This window comes from Drosophila teissieri, chromosome 2L, assembly GCF_016746235.2.
Source record: "Drosophila teissieri strain GT53w chromosome 2L, Prin_Dtei_1.1, whole genome shotgun sequence".
In the NCBI taxonomy this organism is placed as follows: domain Eukaryota; kingdom Metazoa; phylum Arthropoda; class Insecta; order Diptera; family Drosophilidae; genus Drosophila; species Drosophila teissieri.
Window position 1 is genome coordinate 13,557,471 of NC_053029.1, and position 27,102 is coordinate 13,584,572.

Genomic DNA, 27,102 nt, shown 5'->3' on the forward strand with positions numbered 1-27,102 from the left:
TTAATGGGAGAGATTTTCAGAGCTGTAGAGCTGGTAAAGCAGTTAATAAAGTTGTGGAAACTTTCGTATCTTTCTTAGCTATGAGCAGTTAAGATTTTAGTACCATTTAAAATTGTTAGTTTTCATTTTCCTAACCCCCAAATCATTCTCTACTTGCAGCTTCCGATTGCGATGACAACAACTCGAGTGTGGGCACCTCGAGCGATCGCTGCCGATCTCCTCTGAGTCCTGCGCTCTCCTTGAGCCACCAGCAGGCCAAACGCCAGCTGCTGTCGCTGCAGCCCCACCCGGCGCACCACCACCACAATCCGCACCACTTGAACCACCTGAACCACCACCAGTACAAACAGGAGGAGGATTACGAGGACGAAAACGGTGGGGCATTGAACTTAACCAGCGACAATAGTCGTCACAGCACTCAGTCTCCGTCGAACTCGGTGAAATCGGCCACAGCATCGCCAGTGCCGGTGATTTCAGTGCCTTCGCCGGTGCCGCCCATGATCTCTCCGGTTCTGGCGCCCTCGACTGGTGGCGCCACCACACCCAATTCCATGGCAGCAGCGGCTGCAGCAGCCGCCGCAGTGGCATCCACAATGGGCAGTGGCATCTCGCCGTTGCTGGCCCTGCCGGGCATGTCCTCGCCACAGGCTCAACTGGCAGCCGCTGGCTTGGGCATGAACAATCCACTGCTGACTGGATCGCTGTCGCCACAGGACTTTGCCCAGTTCCAGCAGCTATTGCAGCAGCGCCAAGTGGCGTTGACGCAGCAGTTCAACAGCTACATGGAGCTGCTGAGGAGTGGCTCCCTGGGCTTGGCGCAGGACGACCCGGCACTGACCACCCAGGTGGCGGCAGCCCAGTTCCTAATGCAGAGCCAACTGCAGGCCCTGAGCCAGGCCACCCAGCAGTTGCAGGCACTGCAGAAGCAGCAGCAGCGCCAGGCGGAGGAGCCACTGCAGCTGAACCACAAGATGACGCAGCAGCCACGCAGCTCCACACCGCACTCGATCCGCAGTCCCATCGCCATTCGCAGTCCGGCCAGCTCACCCCACCAGATGCACCACCACCACCACCATCACCCACTGCAAATCACTCCGCCCAGCTCGGCGGCCAGCTTGAAGCTGAGTGGAATGCTGACGCCCAGCACGCCCACCAGTGGCACCCAGATGAGCCAGATGAGCCAGGGCACCACCACGCCGCAGCCCAAGACGGTGGCCAGTGCGGCAGCTGCTCGGGCAGCGGGCGAGCCATCGCCCGAGGAAACCACCGATCTGGAGGAGCTGGAGCAGTTCGCCAAGACCTTCAAGCAGCGCAGAATCAAGCTGGGCTTCACCCAGGGCGATGTGGGTCTGGCCATGGGCAAGCTGTATGGCAATGACTTCTCGCAAACCACCATTTCGCGCTTCGAGGCCCTCAATCTGAGCTTCAAGAACATGTGCAAGCTGAAGCCGCTGCTCCAGAAGTGGTTGGACGATGCCGATCGCACCATCCAGGCCACCGGCGGTGTCTTCGATCCTGCGGCCCTGCAGGCCACCGTCAGCACGCCGGAGATCATTGGACGCCGTCGCAAGAAGCGCACCTCCATCGAGACCACCATTCGCGGCGCCCTGGAGAAGGCCTTCCTGGCCAACCAGAAGCCCACCTCGGAGGAGATCACCCAGCTGGCCGACCGCCTGGGCATGGAGAAGGAGGTGGTGCGCGTGTGGTTCTGCAACCGCCGGCAGAAGGAGAAGCGCATCAATCCCTCCCTAGACAGTCCCACGGGTGCCGATGACGACGAGTCCTCCTACATGATGCACTAAGGCATCGGGGATCGTTGAAGGACTACAGGGAGGTCACATTTAGGGACAAAGACAGTGCAATGTGCGGGAGAAATCGAAGGAAGCTTAGCAACAGCAGGTGTGTACTCCTCTAAAACATATACAGTACTTTAAAATGAAAAGGGTTTTATTTCCCATTTTTGCCAAATTGTTAATGTCTTAACAATGTAACCAATTCTTAATTTATTTTTAAGATTAGATATGTGCAAATGATTATCTCAACTAACGTTATCTCCTTCTCTGCTCATTATCTTGCAGGTTCAAAGTCGCAAACACATCAAATACTAGCATAATTCTGAATTCTGTACTACGGATAGGTATCGGCTCCTACACAAAATGGGGCTTGCTTATGTTAACTATTAATGGTATTTATTTTAATGTAATTCTACTATAAAGGTTATCCAAAATATTGCTGCTCAAGTGAACAGCCACTCATTCGGCATTCAAGTTCGCTTGATCAACAACATTTTGTGGATCATAAGGAATGGGTATTTATTTGCCTTGATAAGCAAATAAATGCGGCTTTTTTATGATGCTTTGTGGCGTTTGTGTATTACTAATATTTAAGTACAGTCTTTGCACAATTTTCGAAGTCAACATAATGAATTCCTAGCGAATAGTTAGAAAGTTTAGCACTTTCCACGTAAAACCCGTAGATTATATTGTAAGCATATTTATTTTTCGCGTGAATACTGTGATAATCAATTTGAATGATTTTAATTTTAATACATGAAAAAGAAAACAAAGAAAAACATTATAAACATAAACTAACTCTACTTTGTATGTTATGGGCAAGTAAACTAACACGAAAAACATTTAATTTAAACCTATCGTATTTATGTGTAAAAACTGATGGAATTTATGAAACACGAAAATATTTACAATTGTAAAACATGAAATACTAGAATTTTTAAATGTATAACAAAAATGAAAAAAGACAAAATCACAATGAAATAAAATTAATTATCAAACAAAATATTAACAAACATTTTTCATTTTTCAACTTTTATCCAAGTTTCAGTTCAATTTCAAGCAGAATTGTTATTCCTTTGCTTGCATAAATATACGGCCAGTATCTGAAAGATATCAATCACCAGGGAAGGAATGAATTTCAGAAATTAGCACAGCGGCGCATTTGAAAGGGCATCACGAAGAATCGCAAATGTCTGAGGCGATCTGAAATTTTAATAAATAACAACATGCAAAACTGAAATTAATTCACGGAATTCGACTGGGGGAATGCGAATGCGCGTGCAGAGCTAATAAGAACCAGACACCCGCAGTACGGCAACTGGACCGATTCGATCTCATGACCAAGATATCAAGATATATGACATGCAGATGAGCCGCATGAAACGAGGCTCCCCTGTGCTCTTTCGGTTGGCGAGGGGTGGGCGAGGGGTGGGCGAACCCGGGTCACTTCAAGTACCCACACTATCAATGGGAAGCCGACTCAACAAAATGAATTCACTGCGATTTGGTTAAGGCGGACGAACGGCGTTTGCTGTCATTGTCGCTCCAGCTTTGAGCAATTAAAAATGGTTTACTATCTCGGTGAGTTGGCAAGTGGAAAGTACAGGCGAAATTCGCTAAGTATACTGGCCCAAAAGTCATTAGGGGATCTTGGAGAAATAGCAATATTCTCTGGGAAATCAAATAATGAACTTATTTTGGTAAATAGTATGTATAATGTCGTACAACACATTATAGTTAATATAAAATAATAATTTTTGTATTATCACTTCGTGGTACTAGACACCATAATACAAGATATGACTATTTTAAATAAAATCCCTACTATATATTTAAATGTATTTTGTAGGAAAGGGAACATACAACCAGACTTAAGAATATTTTATTAAAAACCTTCAAAGAATGAAATAGTAAAGCTCAGAAGAAACATACAACTAAATTGTTTTCTACTGGCATTCTTCGCTGGCCTGAAGCGATTTTCTTCACGTGCCAGGAACCACTGTACTCATTAGCAGGCCAGAAGCTCGACATATACGCAAATGATGTCGAAAGCAGATGCAGATGCCCTCCCATCGACCTCCCTGGTATATTTCCACCGCCCCTTTTCCGCAGTCACTTGTTTGCATGGAAAGCGCATAATCATCGCGTGTCATGTGGAAATTTATACTATTTATGGTCTGTTTGTTTGTAGTCAGATGGAATCAAACGGAATGGGTAGCGTTGGGCTTTGGTCTCCGGTCTCCGGTCTCCGCTCTTTGGTGTTGGGCCTCGAATGGGGTGGGATGGGGTTGGGATGTACGATATGTACGAGATGTTAGCCCTGGGCATTTGCACTTAAGCCAGGCTTTTGTCTGCCTTGCCCTTAAATTTAATAAATTCATGGAAAATTGCGGGTAATTACGAGACAAGCGACGACGATTTCACAGGAATTCCGCCATCCAGCCCGCCATTTCCTTCAAACTGAAACGGCTTTCGGAGGGAGCATTTGCATATAAGGAAATTGGAGCTCGTAAACCCCATTAACGCGCACAGCTAACATTGTAGATGGATTACGATAAATCTTTGGGGCCCCTCGAGGGCTTCTCAAAACTGAGAGCGAGTTCGAGACCCCCAATTGGCATTTCCCAGGCAACTTTCTAAGCTGCGCGAAAATTTTGAATATTCATTCAGCAGCACCCACGTCTGCGCCTTAAGTTCTACATGCTTAAATCAACTGAATTATACAAATTAAAGCACATTTAATTACGTACTCAAGATGGTGTGGAATTATAGCTTTTGGGGTGATGGGTCGACTTAGAATCACACCGCTTTCCTCCATTTAAATCCCCGATACGACGATCCTAACACCTGCTTACCCCTTTGCGTTACTGTTTTCTTGTCATGCAGTGGCATCAAAGACATCAAAACTAACCTGAATGAGGCATAAATTTCATCAGACTCTTTTTTTTTGCTCTTCAACTTTCTAGTCGCGAGCTGCAGCTCAAAAAAAATAAGGAAAAAATTTGCAATGCATTTTAGTTGGAATTGCTTAATTTATCAGTTCAGCACACAGTTGGCATTTCCAGCCCGGAAAATGGTGAAAAGCGGGAGGCGGACGAGGCACGTAGCCCATGAATATGCATTGTGCAACTTGCCACTACCACATACTTTTAGTTAGACATCTAGCCTCTTCGAAGAAGGCCTCTGGTTCAATACTGGGAATGTTTGTGGGTTGCAGGGGAATGCTATTGAACGAGTTTTAAAATTAATATGATTCATTCGGCGGAGTTCGATATATGCAGAAATCTACGGGAGACAGAGCTCAGTTGTAGTTTATTTATTAACTACTTTTACTACAAGCTCTACAAGTACAATAATTTATTTGATTTTAATAAGTACCAAGTTACTACCAAATAAATATATTATAATACTATTATATTTTTGTCATCAGCTACTAAATACTCCTGCCTGATTCCTGGCTCTTACGGTATTTTCTTTTAATTATTATAAACATTTAAACATTAAGAATTTATGTTTTGGAATATAAAGACCATTTCAATTTCTTCATTAAGTTAGAGTGTGATTCATGGTCCCATTGCCTTTTGCTTCCCACCCTCGTTAAATGAGCTAACTAAGTATGGAACCTTAAAATCATACAAAGAACTTCGAATTATAACATTTGCGTGTATTTAATGAATGCGAGTGCTGACCACAATCGAATGTCGAGTGCCCAGAGCCCAATAACCACCAGCAGGTGTTCTCCAATAGCGAATTATGCAATTGCAATTGCAATTTGCCTTCGACAGAAAAAAGCGAAACAAAGAAGCCTTATTAGCATTCGGCCAATGCAAAAGGGAGCCAATTTGTAAATTATACTCGTATGGAAAGGTCGAGCATGCAAGTTAACCACTTCCCGTTCCTGCTGGTCATTAATTAAAAATTAGTTTTGTAAATACATTGCTCGCCTTTTTGCGCAATTCGGTCTCAGTTTCTCTGGTGTTTTTTTTGTTTTAATGTATTTTCTTTGTTTGTTCCTTTCGGAAATGAAATTGTTTTATAACGAAGTGTCTGTGGCTCGCGAAGCGCAAAAGTGGCGCCGTCCCCTTCCTTCTTTTCCGGGGGCAAATGCTTAACTTCCCGGCACTTTGCATGCGATCATGCAACAGCACCGCTCGGAGTGGGCGGTAAGGGGGCGGGGCCCACAACCCAGGACGGTCCATATTATTTTTGAATTTAATTTAGGGCTCGACTCTCATTAGAGCTCGTGGCCATAGAATGTCTCTGATGCCCAGATTGTGATTACCCAGGGAACCTGAAATCCCCATTCGACTCTCTTGGCTGGGTATGTTAATATTGGCTGGAGGAGAAGAGGACCGTGTGGCCACAACACCTACTTCATTACAGGTTGCACAGATATAATGCAGTCGAGGTCTTCATGCCACTTTGAGGTAATTCCTTATAAGTGAACAGTGGGTGAAAAGTACCTTAGAATGCTATTAACTCTTATCTTTAGGTCACTAATGTGTAAGTTATGTTGGTTCTTGTAGAACTCTTAGGAAACTCTTGCTATTTGGTAGGAAAAGATTACAGGATTTATTAGATCAACGTGAATTCCGAATATTTTCTATTAAGTGTTGAATTTGAATATACAACATTACCCACGATCCCCATATTTTGCACCACTGTGCAGCTAGAAATCGAGTCGGTGCATTATGCCAAGAACTATCAAAGTCTTATTAAATAACAATGTAAAAGCCAATCCCCTGAGGCCCAACGGATCGCGTTAATAGAAAACAACATCAAAGCGAACAAATATACATTTTATGATTGCGATAATCAAGTGAGACACCCAAAGAAAGGAGCGTTTGGCCATGGTCAGTGGGCTGGTGGAGAATTATAATACATATAACTAATTAGTAAATATCATTTGCTACCCAGAATCGCGTACATTAGCCATAGACACCGGCCATGCAAAGACATAAAATCAGTATAAAATCCACTATCTACAATCTTGCCATGATGAAGAGCGCAGAAAGCGATCCAGCACGCAATCCCGACGCGCAGCATTTTTATTTCTCATTAAATGCACATTAAACCCGATGATAATTGTGTTTTCTTGTACCGCTGGATCCATGCAAATCGCCATTTGTGGGTGTTTTGCCTGTCAACCGATTCTCATAGGGAAACCCACTTGATTACTTACTTAGGAGGCGGCGAGGGGATCGTTCTCATCTCGTGTCGGCCGACATGAAGCCAATTAAAGCTGCAACTGCACTTGCAGCAGCAAGTGTCATAAAATTTAATTTATTTAAATTAAGACGATGGCAAAAATTTGCGTTTTAATTGTCAAGTATGCCGGCGCAAATTTGCGTATTTCCTTTACAACTAAATATTTAGAAAAGGTTATTTTTAAATAAAATTACAATATCTTTTTAATGACACATTTATGCTACATTGAAGAATTTTATGGTTGATTTTACACTTTTATGGTCCACTATTTAGAGCAAAAAATAATACTAACTTTTTTTATTGTGGCAGGCCCTTTTGAGTTGACCGCCTTTGAAAATGTCTACAACCTCACAATGAAACATCAGATGAATGTAATAACCCATATCCCCATCAATTTTAGCCCCTGAAAATTGCAGGCGTTCAAGCAGCTACCAAAATCGGAAGATTTTGTTTTACCATCCTCGGTGGACAATACTCCAAAATTGAACAAAAGAGCGTTCGAAATGCGCTGGCTGAATGCAATAAAAATTAAATAAAGTCATCAAGTCTATTTACAGTTTTTCGAAATTGTTTCATTCAGCGCGAGACAAAAAGCCATTGTCAAATGAAGCGTGCAAGAAGAGCGAGCAAATCAAAGAACAGCAGCCATCGAAACGGAGTTTGTTGAGTAATTTAGTTGAACTGCAGGAGTGTCCGTTCTAACGGATGAACTATGACCTGCCCTGCAGTCTGTGGGTCACCCACAAAACGCTTCCAGGTGCAAATACTACTGATGGCAGTTTGTATCTATCTCTCCCAGTGATTTATGATGCCTTTTTGTCTCGCATTCTGCGGAAAAATTCCGTTCAAAACCAACTGTCCAACTTTGTGTAGGCGTCCAAGCAACACTCCATGTCTGGACCCGATCATCCGCACTCTGTGGTCATCTTTCCACCCCTCCTCCTCCGCTCTGCTCCGATCATCCCCCATTTCGCGGACACAATGCATCCTGTTTGACCAACGCACTTTTGGCACGCTTCCCAGCCCCTATACCATTGCTATATCATAATAACCCTACCCGAAAGTCCTTTGTTGCCTACCTACTCGTCCTCCCACTCCCTGTATCACTGTATCCCCCTGCATGGCGATCCCGGCTAAACGCTCCGTTTAGGCTGACCTTAATTTCTCGAGTGGCGTGGCATTAACCTTGACTCGGTCCGATCCTTATCGCGATTGCCTTTATTGTTTATTGTGTAACATCCATGGAAAGTGCTTTGTCATTCCCGCAAGGGATCCATCCACAAGGCAGCGGAGGAGCGAGGGAGGGAACCGCTTGCGAGGGTGTTTCTGGACCCTCGATTACGTATTTCCCCCGGTGATATGGTACTATAGGTATCTCTATTCCTCCGCTGCGTTCCCTTAAATTTATTATGACATTTGGCGCGTGTTGAAAGGTTTTAATTCGGGGGATCTGGAGTGCGACCATGTGGTGCGGAGAGTAAAGATCGCTTTGGAAATGGGATCAGTGCCCTTAAATTCTACGTTAGTATATGCATACTAAATCCTATCCTATAATAGTTTTAGCCTTACAAACATTTACATTTATTCCTTCATTTTATTTTGTTGTGAAATAATTATCTAGAAATAGAAAGAGTTAAATCCTATCCTTCTGTCATTATAATTTATCACTATATATGTACATATTAATACCATTATTAACTTACAAACATTTAAATTTATTTTGTTGTGGAATAATATTCAAAAATTAGATGGAGTTGCTTTGTACATATCTTCATTAATATTAATATATAATGCATTAATATTAATAATTAGAATGCTAATTGAAATTATAAATATCAAAACATATATTTTTGCGACATCTCTAAATTCATCGTTGCTGAGAACTTTTTAGGGAAAAGCCCCTGTAAAAGTAGCTTCCCATGGCTTAGTAAATTATTAATTGTCAAACTAAGCCTTTAAGCGAACGGCAAGTGAAGTTGTCTAACTCGCAATTGCTTTCCACTTGCCAACTTGTACATTTCTTGTTCCCTCTTTTTCAGTTTTTTTTTTTTTTGACTTCACACACTGACGCCCATTTTTCTGGAGCACCGCCCCATTTATCAATATTCATTTAGTGTCGTCGTCAACTTGTTCTTATTGTTCTTGTTGTTCCTGCCACTCCGCCCCGCCCGTTTTGATGATGATCATTAAACGCAGGGAGGGGGAGGGGCAAAAATTAATTGACGGCGCATAATGACAGTTTATCTGGAAAAAATTGTTTGCCCCGAGTGTTGAGTTTTAATTAAAAATTATTGGATTACTTTGTTTGTCTCAGGCACCTCTGCCTCTGGCCGCCTTTATCGCCACAACTTGTGGTCCTACTTGGCTATGCCTAAGTGTAAGCCAAAGTATTTCATCATCTTAATGATAGTCTAAGAAAAAGCTAACTTCTTCGAGTGACAAAACAATTTGCGAGGCAGCTCAGGTCTTCCCACTTATATCTACCCTATACTATAACTCGAAGATGGTTTGAAGGGTGTAGTTGGCTTCTGGGAAATTATTATGGCAGCTGGAATTCGCAGCAGTAAGGCGTTGGATTAAGTTGCTTCTTTCTAATTGGTGTTAGCCACTGCCAAATAAAGGTAACTCTTTTTACACCTAACACGTTCTCAGAAGTGTTAGGCTGGCGACTTAGACTCTTTGCCACTTTCTGCACCTTTCGATAAAAACAATTAAAGAAAAGAAAGAATTGCAGAGCTACAAATAATTACTAGCAGTTATGGAAAGTACATGTATAAATATTTGGTAATTTACTAATAAATTACGAGTCCACAATTGTGATGCTCTGAAGAAACATAGGTAAAACCTTCTCCTTAAAGATAAAAATACACCCAATATAAACAGAAATTATTTAAAATTACCGCTTCAGTATGCACACAAGGATTAACCTTCCTCTAATATGAATAATAATTATTAAATCCGCTTATTCCAAGTACCATTTGTGATCAGGAACCGTAAAAAGTCGAAACTCCATCCTTGACACTGCCCGTTGTTAATTTTGCTGGTGACCGATCCTCGGCATGGCCACGTTGACAACCTCATCATCATCTTCATGATGTTGGCCATCGGCGAGCGGCTCTTGCCTTTCTTGACTTCCACTGTCGGCCGTATGATTTTTGATCATGTGCTGAAGATCGGACCCCACTGCCCCCCAGTTTCCCCCCCTGCATGGTTTGGCTTTGGTTTGGGCCTTAAGGAAGCCATTACACGCATATATTCAGGAGGCAGTCGGCCTTATGAACTGCAATCATTTCTGCCGCAGTGTCTCCCGTTCCCTGTCGCACTTCAGATTGCGATGATGGTCGGTTACGCTTTGTGGTCGCGGTAGTTATTTTAGATGGCCGCCTGTACATCGCACAATTTATTACAACAAATTTAAATGTCTTTGCCTTGTGTTCGGCATTTTTATGGTGTTTTTGTTTGGTATTCCTTGTCAACTGGACATGCAGATGGAAAGTGAAACGCACATGCCATTGATATTTAAATTACAAGTGCGATTTAAACTACAAATCTTATAAAATGCTTGCTTAAGAGGCCTTTTATCGTTTGCCTATTAGAGGAGAGCTACTAATTTGTTGACTTTTTTAAGGGCCCAAATGACATCCCCGCATAGACGAGGCAGGTTCGTCAGTCAATTTTCGCTACGCTTGAACAATGGAGCTGGAGCTCGAGCTGTGCATAGTTTTTAAACTCAAATTAAAGCACAAATTGCTACCGCAACGAGCGACTTCAAAGGCCCCAAGCCGATGGATGGGGCCAGGGACAAGAGCTCCGGGTCTCCGGGTCTCCCAACAGTAGCCCAAAAGATTTGCGTTGCGGCTGGGAGCCAAAGTCCCTGGCCAGAACCCCTCTCACAGCATTCACATCCATCAATTTCTGACGCTTTCATCAAGCGGCATCAACGACATTTGCCACAAAGCCAAGCAAAAGCAAAGGAGCGCTGCTTGACTGGACTGAGTTGAACTGAACTGAGTTGAGCTGAGCTGAGTTGAGGCCATGTTCTGATTATTGTTGCCACTGTGGACCGTGGACAGTGGACCGGATCAGGTTCTGCCGCTCCTCCTGCCCCATGCGCGCATTTAAATTGTCGGCAGGATCCAAGCGTTTTGCACTAATATCCACCAAAAGCAGCCAGTCCTTGTCCCCAATGCATTCCTTCTGTGAATGTGACGAGCAGCTTTTGTCTTTCGGCGCGGTGTACGTACGCTGCGTCTTTTTGCGACTTCGCTTCATGGCATTGACATCTTTTCGTCAAAGTCAAATCATTCATTTTGCCGCATCAAAATGCATAAATATTTTCGGCTTTTGGCTTTCGGTTTTCGGGTTATAGACTGAATTGGTAGTTGATTGTTGCCGATTGTTGTTTGGCTTTGCTTTTGGCCTTTTGCCTTTGCCTTTGCAGTTGCAGCCGCTTCTTGCCGCGGCCAAAAAATTTAAATCGCCAACATTCTCTCTGCTGGGGCAAACAAAAACGCCGACCAAAGTTGCCAACTCAGTCAGTAAATTTAAAGTAAACGTGGTATTAAATAATATGGTTTCTACATTAAGAAAACTATGAGTATTAATTTTGGCAATTATTCTGATAAAAAAAAGGCATTTTTAAGCGTAAAATATTTGTGGGTTTATCATCGCAATGAGTTAATAAAGTATTTGTTAAATTATAGTCAACGAAAGGAACTTTCAAGCTTTATATTAGCTTCTTATTATGCAAAAATATAATACTTCAAATATTTTCATTTTTATATAAAAAATTATTTATGAAAATGTTTTTAAATACTTCACGTGCTGCCAAACATGTTTTTCTATTTACATTTTAATTGTTAACCTGGCAACCCTGAAAACTACCGCTAGCAGCTTGCGAGCCTTCGCCGATGACGAAATGCCAAGAGCAGATACAAAGATACATCAAAGGCAGATCGATGCTAATGCTGGCCGTATTCTATGGCTACTGTATTCCGCACCGGATCTCGATGCCCCTGCCCCTCTGGCCATCGGAAAGGACTTTCGGCACCGCTTTGAAGACCGAGCGTTGTTGGTGTTCACAATGCCATCAAAATTTAAATAGCAAACAATGAGGGAGGGGCGGAAAAAACGCGGCATTCCCCTATGTCTGCGACATTTTTTGTGCGCCTTTCGAAAGTTTCCCCCTTTTTTTCGGGGGCTCTACTTTGTGGTGGTATTTTTGGCGAATGCTTTTGTTTTGCAATTAGTTTTTGTGGCCTACAGCGCCTAACGGTATACCGAATGCCAAACTTGCGATTTTATTATACTAAAACCCAAGGTCGCAAGGAGGCGAAGAGGAGTGTGGGGTCTGAGGGAAAGAGTCAAAGGCTGTTAACTCCCCGATTTGATTTATGCTACTGTGAAAATACCGAAGACCCACAATTACACAGCCGCAGAATGACAAAGATGAAAAACGAGCTCGATCCGCGGCTATGGAAATGTGATAAGCTATAATTAAGCGACCGAAAAGGATGCGAAGTGCTGCAAGCCCCAGTTGGGGGCGTGGCATATGCTAAACAACATGCAAGGGGCGTGGACAGTGTAAGCAAATTTAATTTATACAATGCCATGCCAATATGCAAAGAATTAATTTCGTATTGCGAATAAGACAGAGGAGTGCGCCCTGCGGGGCGAAGGGGGGCGGTTGGGGAAAGGGAGGGCCGACTGGATGCCGGGGGGCGTGGCAGTCGTTTGGCATTTCAATTGGATAAAGTGGCGCCCCGAACTGGTTTACGAATTACCAATTGGCATTTGGCTAATCCCTGGCTAAGAACTGGAAAAATGGTTATGATTAACCCATTACGAACGAGGAGGGTCGAGATGGAAAATACTAAGAGTATTAATAATAAAATATTATGAACAAAGATTCAAAAATTCAAAATTTTTAAAATAAAATATACTTTTATACTTTTTTAGTTTTTTTGGCTGAACTTAGGATCGGCAAGCCGTAGATATGGGTTAATCATTCAACGGTCCTCTCACGGCCTCGCCTCCTGCTGACCACAGAAATTATACACAAAACATGCAATATGTCATAATATTTATTGTTTTTTGAACGGAACACCCCGCGGCAGTAATGCAAGTCCCCTAACCGATGACAACAGACGTAATCGATCAGGTGTAGAACCCACGGCAATTGAGTAATAATTCATAAACATATTTCCACTCGATGGAAATTAATTTGCCGGCCAAGTTCTGCCCGTTGTCCGTTGGCCACCGAGTTCAACGGGGTTTTGGTGGTCATTACGGAGACGTGTTGACGTTTGAAATGACAACAGCCAGCACACACAGCTGTCAATCAATTCCGGGTGTTCCAGTAACTAGTCTTATTGGCTATGCCCAATTATTCATATTGTTCCAATGAATCGAAACCAAAAGCCGTCAGCTGTCGCGGTCAGAGAGGGTGGTCGTAATGGGAAACTTGTTCCTTTTCGATTTTCCCGTGATAGTTAGCGGATATTTCCGTTACTTAGAGTCACGCAAAGTGCTGTGAAAATTTGTGGAAATTGTTTTACAGGAACCGACAAAATATTGTGAATAATTCACGCATGCTGAAGGATACTGGGTGTAGACTAAAAACGTTTCAAAGTGCAGAAATAGTTTCATTTCAACTGAATTTTCATGAATGATTCCGCATTTCCATTTCACAGTTGTATCCTCTTTTTTCGGACCAATCCCCCAAGGAACTTGTTCCTCCTTTATTTATTCTTAAAAATGCAAATCATTTCCCTTACTCCCCGAACGATTCCTATTATGCACTATTAAATGGCCAATTGAACTACGAGTTTCAGCATTTGAATGTCTGCTTTTGAATAAACAAATTTCTGTTTGATTAATTGCACGTATGATAAAAGAGGAGGGAAATTATTTGACTGTCATGCTGAAATGTATTTTTTTTTTGTGTTATAAGACGTCGAAGTCAACTGTCTGTGTCTAACGAGATTCACAACTGGTTGACTTTCTTCTTTTCATTTGAATATGAACCACATTCAATTACACACAATTGAAAGTAAGTAGCTCTAATTGCGAGTCTCACCTATTCTTTCTAATTTAAATATGCATGCCTAGAAAGGTTGGTAATGAGACGTTCATAAGCGAGAGCTTAAAAAAATTGTGGAAATTGGGGTTATTTTATTTGTTTTGAGTAAGTTGGATAAAAGCAATAATTTAGCAAAATTCGCAAGATTAAACCAAACTTATAAATTTTAAAACGAATAAAATAGGTCTTTTCTGAACTCAAACAAACATTTTTTGTTTTTATTGTCTTTTTTATCAACTTAAATAGACTCCATAGTTTTTTTATAATTATTTTCCCTTTCAGCGGTCAATAAACTGTATAAGCTGGCGGTCCTTTAGTTGCCCACGTCACTCAATCATCAATACCGAACACACCCATATGATGACACATAGCACCTACGACGAGTTACACAACCTAAGCATTCGAACCCACATATTTACTTAGCAAATTAACTAAAAAGCAAATGGAATAAACGAGTTCTCCTCTCCGCTGGAGGAGTGGGAGATCTGAAATTGAAATTCAATATGATGAGCGAAGCAAATACGATTCGAATACAAATAAATTGGAATGCGATAAACGTTGCAATCAAAGGTAGAGAACGGAAGAAAACCACACCCCTGGCGACCCTTAGCCAGTATTTTTATATTTTCACCAGCAGGTCCTGGCCATGCGATACTTTGTGACAATTAATACGCTAAACGATGGATGAAATGCCGGCAAGGACGACAGTTCTCACCGGACTGCCAGGGATATGGTTAAAAACCAAGGGGGCCGGGGAAAGGGAGCACGCCTAGCAGGCTGAAAATTGCCGCAGGACACGCGTCGCGCTCGTTTGCGCAACTAAACTGAAATTAGTTGGTAAATGATGCGACTCCACCCTCTGATAAAAAGCAGATAAAAAATGAAACCCAACGCCGGCCCAAGGAGAAAGCAACCGCACGACGACCACAAGAACGCATCGATAATGACTGTAATACGGATTCAATGATTGTCGTGGATTTTGTTTTATTCTATTTTTTTGGTACCAACTTGCACCACCCTTTTTTATGCCCTGCTTTGATAGGGCGCCCTGCCAGGGTTACTTTCAATCCGAATCCAAATCGCGTTAGCTTGATGGACATTGTCATCCCCGATCGGTCGCATTCCGTATGCATTTTGCCTGAAAGTTTCTCGATGATGACGAAATTTGTCAAGGAATTGTGCACCCTCTTGGGAATATTGGCACAAAATGCAAATCATGTTGCCCATTTTTTATGGTCAGTCATAGTTATTTTTATGCGAAATTTATTCCATGGGAAAATGGCAAAAAAAGTTATGCAAAGAAATCATATTTATTGCAGCGAAGGAAGTAAGTATAAAGTAAAGCATTATCTGAGAATCAATATTAATTAATTTTCATGTTCCCATGTTGTCGTCGCTTATCAGCCTGCGCATAATATGATAATTATTGCATTTTAAATGCAATTTATGTAATTATTTGTCTTTCATTAAGTTCAACACACATTACAAGATAAACAACAGTCTGTGAGCGGCAAATAAGCGACCAAGGACCAAACTGGAATCCGACCGACGACAAACCACCAGATACGCGCCATTAGAAGCCATCGCAGAAGCAGAGGTAAAATTGCATATCGAACGCTCGAAACGCATAAATTAAGATGCGACCAGTCCCCAGTCGGGCAAAAAGTGGCAAGCCGAGCAGAATGCAGATACCAGATACAGGAACCAACTCCTGTCCATCGCTCGCTGGATGTGGATGTGGATGTGGCTGTGGATGTAGATGCATCTCCGTCTCCACTTCTTGTCGCTGGATGAGCATGGGACCAGCGGACCCAAGGATGGACTTGGACCGCTGGATGACTGCGCCCAGAGAGCAGTTTGTCATTGTGACTTTGGCAACAAGAGTTGCCAGTTACCAGATACAAGGGCACATTAGCTACATAGTGAATGTCATTAAACTGCATTAGAAAATAGAATTTAGTCGCTTGACAAAACCAATATCACTTGAAATCACTTGAACAGAAACTTTGGTTCGTTAAGAAACCCAAAATATTTATAAATAAATAATCCAGTCATGAAAACTATGTGTACAAATATTAAATTAAAGTTTTAACAAAATGGAAAGTAGATGTATCTATTGAAAATTTGAGTATTAATCCACTCCTTATGACCACACAAAAATGTGTATAACGTACATATGTAAATAAAATAAGTCTTCATCGTTGCTTTTCATTCATAGGTGATTTAGATTAAAATCACAGTTAAAATGATAATTTAATTTCAAATCGCACCTTTAATCGCTCCTCGAGTAAATTATTAATATTTAGTTAGCTTTAATTAAACGGACGTGAATTCCATTTGAACTAAGTGTGCAAGCTTTTGGCTTATATTGTATCCCCTTATTTATGCTGACTTGCTGCTTCTTAACAATATTTTTAAAGGGTATTTAACACGGGTTTTTAATTCCAGGCTGCCCAGCACCTGCAATGTAAATTTGACCACTGGTGTGTGCGTGCACCTCTGGAAGTTAGGATCGTTTTTTCTGGCACCGCGAGAGGCTTGCATATTTATGTTTTCTGCGATGGATGGCGGGATCCCGTGGATGGAGAACTCCATCTGCCTGAACTCCATCTTGAATCTTGGCGGTGCATGCAAAAGGCGATGGGACAAAAAAACTTGATTGATTGGCCTGCCAACGACTGAGGATTGGGGTACAGGCGGTTGGGGGTTGGGGGCTAAGGGCGGCACAAAAAAAGAGGAGAATGCAAAAATCTTGGGGAGCCTCGAATAAAATGGCTGACTCAAGTGCCAACCTGAACTGCGACTTTCCACTGGCATTTCCGCTTGTAACCAGTATCGAAGTGCACTTCGACTTTGACATTTGACGTGTTCTAGTGCATGTAATGTGTATTCGTATCGATTCTTGATTTTCTACGGGAAATCGTCGCTGCATTTCTAGGAATTTCAATATTTGTTATTTTATATCAGTCGGAAAAAATGGAGATAAGCGCCTGCCTTGCATCGTCACCTGTGAAAAGGCACTCAGCGTAAATATCATAAACAAATAAGAAAACGTATAAATTCAGCAACAACAAGAACGGCCGAAATTTGTTTATACATCGATAGCAATTACAATCGCTCCGTTTCGTTTCGTTTGGTTCCGGAAATTTATTAATTGGTTGTTCCCTCGCCTCCGCCCCTGCCTCCCATACAATTTGAATTGAATTACGCGCCCGATTATTGTGTGCATTATCAGTTGGCCTGATACTCCGATACTCTGATACTCTGGTACTCCGTATATTTATTTAGGCCATGACAGGTTTGTCCACCTCTTTAATGAAATCATGTCCCACGTCTGAAGATATTCCCTGCTATATCAATCGCTCGAATGTCGTTCACATATAATCGGTCATTCCGCGTAGTATATATATGTACATATAAGTCTATCGGTCGAACCCCTCGTATATCTTCCTATGCATGAAATTTAAATTCTTAAAATGTTCACTCGCCGCGAGATAAGAAATGCCCTTTATTGACTTTTAAAAAGTGGTTAGTTCCTATTTTGCTTATCGCACTGGGGTTTTCATATTTTCGAATATTTAACGTCGATTATGTGGTTAATTTTCCATTGATATTCCGGGTCATTGATAACGGGTCCGACCTGTTCATAAATTTTTATGAACATTTTCAAAACTTATTTATGTTTATATCTTTACGCCTTGCAAGGCCGCGGCCATTTTTATCTCTAAAAACAAAATTTGGCCTTTAGAAATGGTAAAGAAAAACATTAAATAAATTTTTATAAATATTGTTTAGCCTTACATTTTTATTTAACTGCCCTTTCATCCCCACTTCATCCACTTTTGTGGTATACAATTTTATTTAAATGACCCTCATAACAATTATGCATTCAATTGAGGGCCGCGGCAAGTATCTGTATCCGAAGCCAATTAATTAATTAAACCGTTGATCAGCCCACGCAGCTCAGATCTGCCCCAATGAGTGAGTGGTTAGTTCTTTACATAAAACAAAATGCAATGAGAATTTATGGCCCCTGAGAAGTCAATGCTGTCAGCGAAATTTGTCAAAGCAAATCAATCGACATAAAGCGACCCCGCTCCGATCTCTCGGTACCAAAAACATTAAAAAACATTAGTAGTTCCCAGGCAAACCGAACTGGGTAATTGTAACTGACGCCCAAAGGAGGACCAACGACGACACTTTTCGTAGGGAAAAAAGCAGGGGGAGTGGAGCGAGCTCACTCGAAATCGATACGGAACTACTCTGGCTAATTATTCAATTGAAGAACGTTTAATTTATTTCAATATAATCGAATTGAACGATCGCTGCGAACAAGTCGAGCCAGATGGAAACGAGGAGGACCAGTTGCTGGGGGCATTAAAGCACAAGGAGTTGCGCCAGAGAACAGAAGGCCAGATGAGGCTCCCACGAAAGTCAAGCAAATTAATTTAGGGTTTAATTGGAGAAAACGAGAGCGAAAGGGGAAAGCAGAGGTGTATGGAGGGGGTGCTATATATAAAAAATAGTCCAAGATATCAAAACCAATATTTATACTTCCTTTTGAATATAGATTTCTATGCTCATAAACTATTTTATTAACTTCAATATATTAAATAAAATGAAATAGTACAGATATATTAATAGACCAAATAATACACATAGTTAATATTATAAATATATTGTATTATTTTATATTCAGTTATCCATTACTTACTATATCTGAATGTATAGATATAGGATACTATATGATGGAATCCTTTTAATTGATCGTTATTTGAAGCCCCTTTTCTACGCCTCTGAGTGGCGCTTCAAAGCTGTCGCCCTTATATTGACAGAAAGATGCCGCCCACTGGAAGCGCAATAAACGAAGACAGTGAATTTAAATTTGATTAAAGGCAAGCGGAAAATTTAATTGCAAAAACTGGAGTTTAATTAAATTGTCTTCGATTTTGCTGGGAAAAGTTGTACAAATTTACGACTTTGCAATGGAGATGGTCAAGCCTCCATTAAACACATTGTTCTTAGCATTAAATTTCTATCAATTTTTACTTCGTGTTTATAAAATAATTATTCCAGTCTATTTATCTATTAATCTGAAAGTTAATGTTATCAAAAATGAGTTTGTATAGCAACGTTAAATAGACCTCGATAAAAACATGTTTTACACCTTATGCTAAAGCAATGACAATAAGGCTAGGCACTCGATTGCTGCGGCGAATGGCAATTAAATAATCACTTTAATGAGCGTCAACATTACGCATAAATTAATTAAGTGCCCGTTTCCATTCGCAGTGACAATGAAAGCCGGACTGAAATCGTAAATGTTTTCGTTATTAATACGTTATTGGTCGGCTGCATGGCCAGTCGGTCAGTCCACGACAATTAAGCATATATAAACACATATGTATATATGCACTATGACTATGTATTACTAATGTATTTACGATCAGCACAAATGTGTCAGCCATGACAAACGACATCCAGCCAAGTGGCAATGGGGCAAAAACCGTAGCACGGCCACACAACATGACACAAATTTAATAACAGAAACGATTCCATTGTATCTTGGTTGCCCCCCTCCTATCCATCCATCCATCCACATGTGTCGCTTTGAGGTGAAGTCATTAAATTTACAATAATGCGTACAATAACTAAAAGCGTATTAAACGCCAACGAAAATAGACTAAAGCTGGCGGAGAGATATCGTCGTCACCCGCCGAAAACAGAACGATATGGGCAAATGAAAAAGATGTCAGCTCGGAATGATAAGAGCAGAATCGAATTTTCGGTTTCAATTTGGGTGTTAGAGGTGGCACAATACAAATTAAATATTTAAAATACATAAAGAAACGAATTTTTATAATTTTAAATTAGTTCAATTTTGGATACATTTTCATAAACAGTAGGAGCGATTTTTAGTTTGATCTATAAGCAACTTGTAAAAACTCTTTTAGTCTGCCAAAATTATTTTAGTCGAAGATTCCACATTGCACCTTTTTGAGAAAGGTAATATTTCCTAATCAAAAAAATATATTTTCTTGGATAGAATCACCGTAAAGCTCTCATCTCTAGTGAAAACTCCGAGATAAGCAATGTGGAAAGCAGCCATAATTATTTCCTTTAAATTCAATTACGTGGTACATCGTTTTCAGGGCATATGATTTGATTTTCTCAAAATTAGAATTGTTAAAACTGTAGGCAAACAAAGATTGCCAGGTATCAACGAACATAAATTCATTAATAACAAGCGGTTCAGTTTTCCTTTTTTTTACCTTTAGCTGAAGGTTATCAGCAAGTTAAACGGTGATAAACCCGAATGGAATGCACTTAATTTGTCGAAGGCTTCTTACGCATGTTAATTTTGGCTAATCAGCAGTGAGTGAAACAAAAAAGCCACTCCATGTGCGCAAAAAGTGAGCACACAAAATCATTTCCGATACGTGATCGTCGCATATTTATCGCCAGCATCTCCCTGGTCCGCTGGTCTAGGCCATTAACAGGCCAAACTTGGCCCGTAATGAGGCCAGAGATAGCAGAGATACAAGATCTGGTCGGGATTGGGAATGGTAGTGCCAGTGGCAGTGGTAGTGGGAGTTCGGATGGAGGTGGAGATGGAGTTGGAGGTGGAAGCGGATTCGAGCGGATTCGAGCGGATTCGAGATGGGCCGCCTCGATATGGTAAGCACTCAAAACTGAGCTGCACTTGCCCGTCGTCTATGCAGAGCAGCACCCGATGCCTTCCTCCTGAGCTCATCTTGGGCTCCTGCTCCTTCTCCTACTCCTCCATCGCACCAGAGATTGAGATTGCTATCTGGAGGAGTACGCGAAACGCGTGCACGAGCTGTCAAATGGCTTAAACTCGATCCGAGACTTTTTCACCATCGTGCACTCATTATGATTATGACTCCCTCATTGTGTTTTTTTGCTAGCCGGGTGTAAGAAGTGGTGCAAGGAATGTGGCTTCTTCTTGAGTGGAGATGAAATTTGTAGGCCTACGTTTAAATATCTTCTATTCAACATGTATATTTGCTATATCTTTATTTAATCTGCTTTGCAATGGAGACTTAAGGTACTAGAAGAAATACCCTGCAAGATATATTTTTTTCTGCTCAAGCTTACCGAACTCAGCTTTTTAAGTGCTCCGCTTGGAATCCCTTAAAGCAAAGCGATGAAAATAACTTTTAGTTAATTATCCCAAATAATTCACTGCATATCTGTGATAATTTTCATAAATTCTATGGCAATCGTCTAGCATTTTGAGTTGACAACTAATTGGCGCAGCTCCATTCCCGCTTCCCTTCCCTCCTGCCAGCCAATTAATGAAAGCCAGCCACTGAGGATTCTTACCTGGAGCAGAAACTCCAACGGAAAGCGAAGGCGCAGATAAAGTACGAGTATAAAAATGCTTTACAAGTACACAAAAGTGTCATTCCATCACTCACTTAAAGTATTCATCCATTAATTGCCCGAAAGCCATTGCCAAAGCAGTCTGGTGGGGAGGGGAGGGGGAGGGGGTATGGGGCGGAGGATCCGAGGACATGTCGATGTCGCCACCAACTGACGCCAGACGAGGACGGCCACGTCGGTGCGACTTTCAAGTCCGAGGCGGCATCGCCGGCAGCCATAATGCAAAGAGGAGCTCCAGAGGCAATTACCATGAGTTGGAGTTGCAGTTGCCAGGATGGAGATGGAGTTGGTGATGGAGATGGCGATGGACCTGAAGATGGAGTCCGGGTTGGGGCAGAGCGGGAGATTTAAATCAGACCTTCGACTGCAGTGCGCAGTACTTTGTGATGGATGCGTGATAGAAGTCTTGCAAGTATACAATATATTTATAATATACTCAATATATGGAAATAATATTAATTCACAACTTATTCGACAGAATTAATCACCTAACAGAGGATATCTTCATAGCTTTAGTGCCAAACTATTCTTGAAAGAAAATTATGATGTTTTAAATATTATAATAAATGTAAGTTGAATACTTAAATAGTGTATTAAATTAATAAATAATCACATTAATAGTATATAATCTGATTGCCAGCTCAGCTCATATATACTTAAATATATTTAAATATAAAAAACCAGGTACAATACTTCATAATCCTATTGAGTTCCACTTGAAGTATCGGCACTGCCTTAGCGATAGTTTCACGATCTCCTCACCAACTTAGCCACTGACGGGCAGCGACGTTGACATCCCGACTGGACTTGGATCTTCTCTCTATATCCCTCGACTGACTGGTGATATTCAAAGTAATTGCTTGAAAAATGCAATAAAAATGTACAAACAACAACAAGTTGGCAAAAGAGCACAAAAAAAGAGGAGCAAAGGACGTCGGAGAGAAGCACAGAAAGGCCGAATGAAGAAGATGGTGGAATCTGGCTGGGAACGCCTGAGTATGTGAAGAAGTACAATTGTTATGGTGGCATAAAACTCTATATAAGTGGACGCCGGACCAGTGGACACTGGCAAAGCTCGGCAGCACCATGCCGCCGATCCCCATACCCGATCCCCGCTACCAAGACAGCTGAAGAGCTCAAGACTTTGACAGGCCCAACTCCAGAGTCCGGGACCTCAAGACATTGGGACACTGGGACGATGGGACGCTGGGACATCAGGACATCGGGGCAAATGGCGCGCAGTGATTGGATGCATATCAAAGTAGACAGCGCGGAACAATGAAAGGCGGCAGTCGTGGATGGAGTCAAGCTCCTCTGGTTAACTCCTTCTGGATCCCCCAGGCCCCCAGCCGTGCTTATCCCTTCATCATCCTCTGTGCGTATGTACATCCCGATTCCCGAGCTATGTTTTTGGTTTATTTGGGTAACGCCTCTGACTGTCGGTGATGAATGCTGCAGCTCTGATTCGTCCACGGAATGGGAGGCATTCGGCATGGAATAGGCGAGGAAAAATAGGTTCCACTCAACTAAGATCTAAGGGGATTTAGAATGGAAACATTTTAACACTTGTATTATCAGGAAAAGTTATGAGGCAGAAAAATAACGCTTGTGCGCTTTTAAATATTTTGAAAACTATGTATCATTCTTATTGAACATACATATTTTTAGAAGATCTTTTTCCCATTGGAATTTTACTTTAACAAGACCTATTTAACATTTAATATGCAACAACATCAAGAAATTTGATAACACTGACAGTTTCATATGGCTATAACCGCTTTTAGAAAGTCGTTGGCGGTTAGCCCTTCATATGTAAACGAATCAAATGAGTTGGACAACGATTAAAGTAATCAATCAATCATAGTCTCTACTAGCTTTCATAATCATAACCAACCAGACAGTTTGCACAACCTGACCTGCGTTATTGCCAAAAAAAGGGAGAGTACTTGCTGTTTCGATTCTTGGGCAATATTTTGATTATAAGTTATTCTACCCTTAAGCCCGTTCACCTAACCTTTAACCTTATCCTTTGATTAATTCACCGTAAAAATTTGATGACACGGGCAGTTATCTAGAGCATTTAGAACCTGACCTCCAAAGAGAGAGAATTGACCTAGGCTGACCTAACGTGAAATTGGTGGGTTTTAAGTACATGACAGAGCGCAACGGGCAAATGAAATGTAACCAGACGGTTTACATAACGCAGGACATTTGCCAAATCGAGTGCAGTCGATGAACCCTAAGGAATGGATGCCCATATACAACGATACAGCGCAACAAAGATACAAAGATACAGAGATACAAGTTACAGATGCGAGTGAGAGAGAGTGAGAAAGTGCCCACTGCTAAATACTCGTACTTGCAGTTTTATGAGCCAGCGGAAAAGTGAAAACTGGCTGCACAGAAGGAAACACAATACAATTGGACACAGTCGGTGGCCAAGACGCAGGAGTCAAGGACATGCCACAAATCCGGGCAGACAAACTGCTGGGTTGGGGGTGTTGCTCGCCTCCCCCCGCGAGGCCCCAACACGAAGGTCAATGGAAGAGGCCACAGTGCAAGTGAAAAATTCGCGCGAAAAAATAATCAAGTTTTGCAGCGAAAGTGAGATAACTAAGTGTTGGCCAGATGAGGTCAGCCAAAAGGGTGGGACAGGTCACCAAAAGGGGGTGGCACGTTATCGAAATCAACAGTTTGCACTTGTTTTGGACAGCATCTCCCGTTTAGGGTCACTTTGCTTTAGGCCCAATGCAACCTACCGACGGCATTCTCAAAAGGGCTTGTACTCATTCCAAGATCAATTTGGAACTGCAACTTTATTAAAATAAATGCAATAAATCTAGAAATATTCATCAGTATTTATAGATTTATGCAGTTGGATTTACAACATAGATGCGTTTTACAATATTGTTTAGATGATTAAAAAATTAGTATTTATTTAACAAAAGATACATTTCAAAGGGCAGAAGTAATCATATTTTTATGCATTCATTTATTTATATATGTATAGTTTATTTTGTATGTGGTCTGCATAATGAGTGTAATATCAGACAATTTAGATATATATGTATATTTTGTTTTTAGGATTTTAGGAAAAGCAAGCATATTTTGAATTTCCAATTATCTTTTTAGTTTGTTCAGTTTTAATTAACCCACCCCAAGCCAAGCTCAGTGCAAGGCGCATTCTAATCAAAAATTATTAGGTGCGTGTGCAGAGAAAGACCATGAATGAATGAGTATGAATAAAAAACATAACATAAAAAAGAAAGAGGCACTGCAGCACGCAAAGAAGAGGGGGAGTCTTTAATGTAGAGTTGGGGGAGGCAAACTGTTTTCGCGTCTCGAAGGCGACGGTCGCGCGCATGACTCGTAAATAAAATTGTAGCCACAAGCAAGCTGAGTACTGATCTTTTGGGATGCACTTAAAGAAAACATGCTTACCTATATACCATACTCCGGTATAAAAGAATTCCTTAGCGACTTCAACGTTTTTGAACTTTTGAGTTAGTTCTATTGAAAAGTACATCTTCTTCAATGGAATGTATCTCAAACTTTTAAGTGCACTTAGCAAACAGTTGAAAATTAAACTTTTTCATTTAACTAACATTTTTTTCTAGTGCACACTCTGGAACGGAGAGGACTGAACCCTGCTAGCGGAAGCCAGCGAAGATCGGACCGCACAGCAGCCAGCGGATTGGGCAAGGTTAGGATCAGCTTCATCTTTTCGGCCGGTAAATTGCTGGACTCGGTTCTGTGGCAAGAGCTTATCAGATCGCCGGGAGGCTGCCCGAATCGAGGCCCAGATGCTGGTGGCAAGTGCTCCCGATCCGAAGGTGGTGGGGGTGGGGGTGGGGGATGGGGCACTGGTTTTTTTGGGATCTCGTTGTGTGGGAGCTGCTACGTAGCCATTTACACGTGTGCATCCTCTGCTTTTCTCGCTGGTGCGTGTTCCATAATATTTAAAAATCGCAAAAAGTTAATTGCAAAAAAATTGTGGCTGCCTCTTTCATTTGGTTCGGTTTCCTTTTTTTGTTGCGTGAGCGAAGGATAAATGATAGTGATAAGAAAGGCAGCCGGAAAAAAATGTAAACGGATGCCAGCTTCAAATTGTTAATAGTCGTTGCTTATAAGCTTAAAAGCAAATCCTATGATTGAAAAGATCTGTAAACCTTGCCAGTTTTTTATTACTAATAGGAACTAGCTCTTGCATCATGTCTATAGAAAAGGGGAACTACATTGTAAAGCAACAATGTAAAATAAAATACATTGGCATTTAAAAGTCCTTTCAATTGTTTATTCAGATACAAAATCTAGTATTGAACTCAATTAAAATCGAAAACATCAATACTTATCTCGAACTATTGATAACGCTGGACCCAATGCATTATGTCTACTTTATTTGCTCTGCTCTGCTGAAAGTGAACTAAAACGACCCACAGCACAGGGGCAGCGAAAAAAAAAACCATGCCAAGACAACAAAAAAGAAGTAAATATAAAAATAAATAAACTAAGGTGAACCGAACTTAAGGAAGGGTCTTGGAGGAGGCCAAGGAGTCCAGGGAGGACAGCAGGAAGGCCTCCCTCCGGCGGAGGTTACTGCCACACCACGGATAGTGGTAAGTGCCGGGCTAAATGGCTTCCCCATTAAGGCTCATTTGAAATCAGACACGTCCGATTAAAATCTCATTTCTCACCTTGTGGTCCGTTTCGACTGCAGCTCAAATTGGAGTTGGGCTCAAGCTCAGGCTGAGGCTAAAGCTAAAGCTGCGACTTCCATTCCGAGGTATTGCACTCAAAGAAAATAATCGTAATTTTATTAAATAGTTTCTTAAAGCTTGATTCCAAACTATTTAATTCTAAATATAATATACACTAAATTTGAATAAAAGCTATTGCTCTTTTGTATACAAACTTATTAATACAAATTATATTCCAACTCAAAGTAAATTGTAAACTATTTTTGAGCTCCTCAATATGAAGACTAGATGTTCCACTGCTTCTAATAGTTTTACAACAATTTTTTTCTAAGTGTCCTTTCGGAGGACTGACAGTGTGGTATGGGGAAAGGTAGAGACAAAAAACAGCTGCAGAAAAAATCATATTTAGCTGGCGAGCAAGGCAACAACTTTAACTTCCAGCTCAGCCACCAAGGTGGCCAATGCTGCAGCTCCTGCCATTGATAGGCTGCGATAGAGGCCACCGAAGGTATTTCCCAAACATCCCAAAGGCAGTCACTATTTCACGCCTTTTTGCCACTTATTAAAATAGGCAAAATGTCTATTAGCCCGCCGGTGAGCAGCCGGTGGGTAAACCACATTCGGTTTTATGTGGGTGGCTAAAAAAAACACCTGGAAACGCTGAGGGAATGGAAAACCCACTGCAATCGTGTCTTGGAGCCAGCTTGGATCCTCATAATCACTTCGCGACTTTGGTTGTCTCTCTCACAGATGGTGATCATTGGAGACCTGATCTTCTATATCTCTAAGGAGATACCAAGAGTAGAGATTCTGCTGGTAAAGGAATGATAGAAAAATTATTAAAAGTCATTTTAATCATGTATCTACTAGCAGATGTTTTCGATCCAAAAACAAAGAGGCATACATAACTTAAAAC

At 41.5% G+C, this 27,102-nt stretch overlaps 1 protein-coding gene across 3 annotated transcripts in view; it reads left to right on the plus strand.

Moving 5' to 3' along the window:
* LOC122626406 (protein nubbin-like) overlaps positions 1–2,684 on the plus strand; it is a 51,393-nt gene extending 48,709 nt beyond the window's left edge. For 2 of the 3 annotated variants that reach the window (XM_043806656.1, XM_043806655.1), the window contains exons 5-6: positions 160–1,899; positions 2,079–2,684. In XM_043806656.1, coding sequence (XP_043662591.1) covers positions 160–1,802 — 1,643 coding nt within the window. In that variant the 3' untranslated portion in view covers positions 1,803–1,899; positions 2,079–2,684. The remainder of the gene's footprint in view (positions 1–159; positions 1,900–2,078) is intronic. The other variant, XM_043806657.1, reaches the window with a different exon arrangement.
* Positions 2,685–27,102: the final 24,418 nt, after the last annotated feature.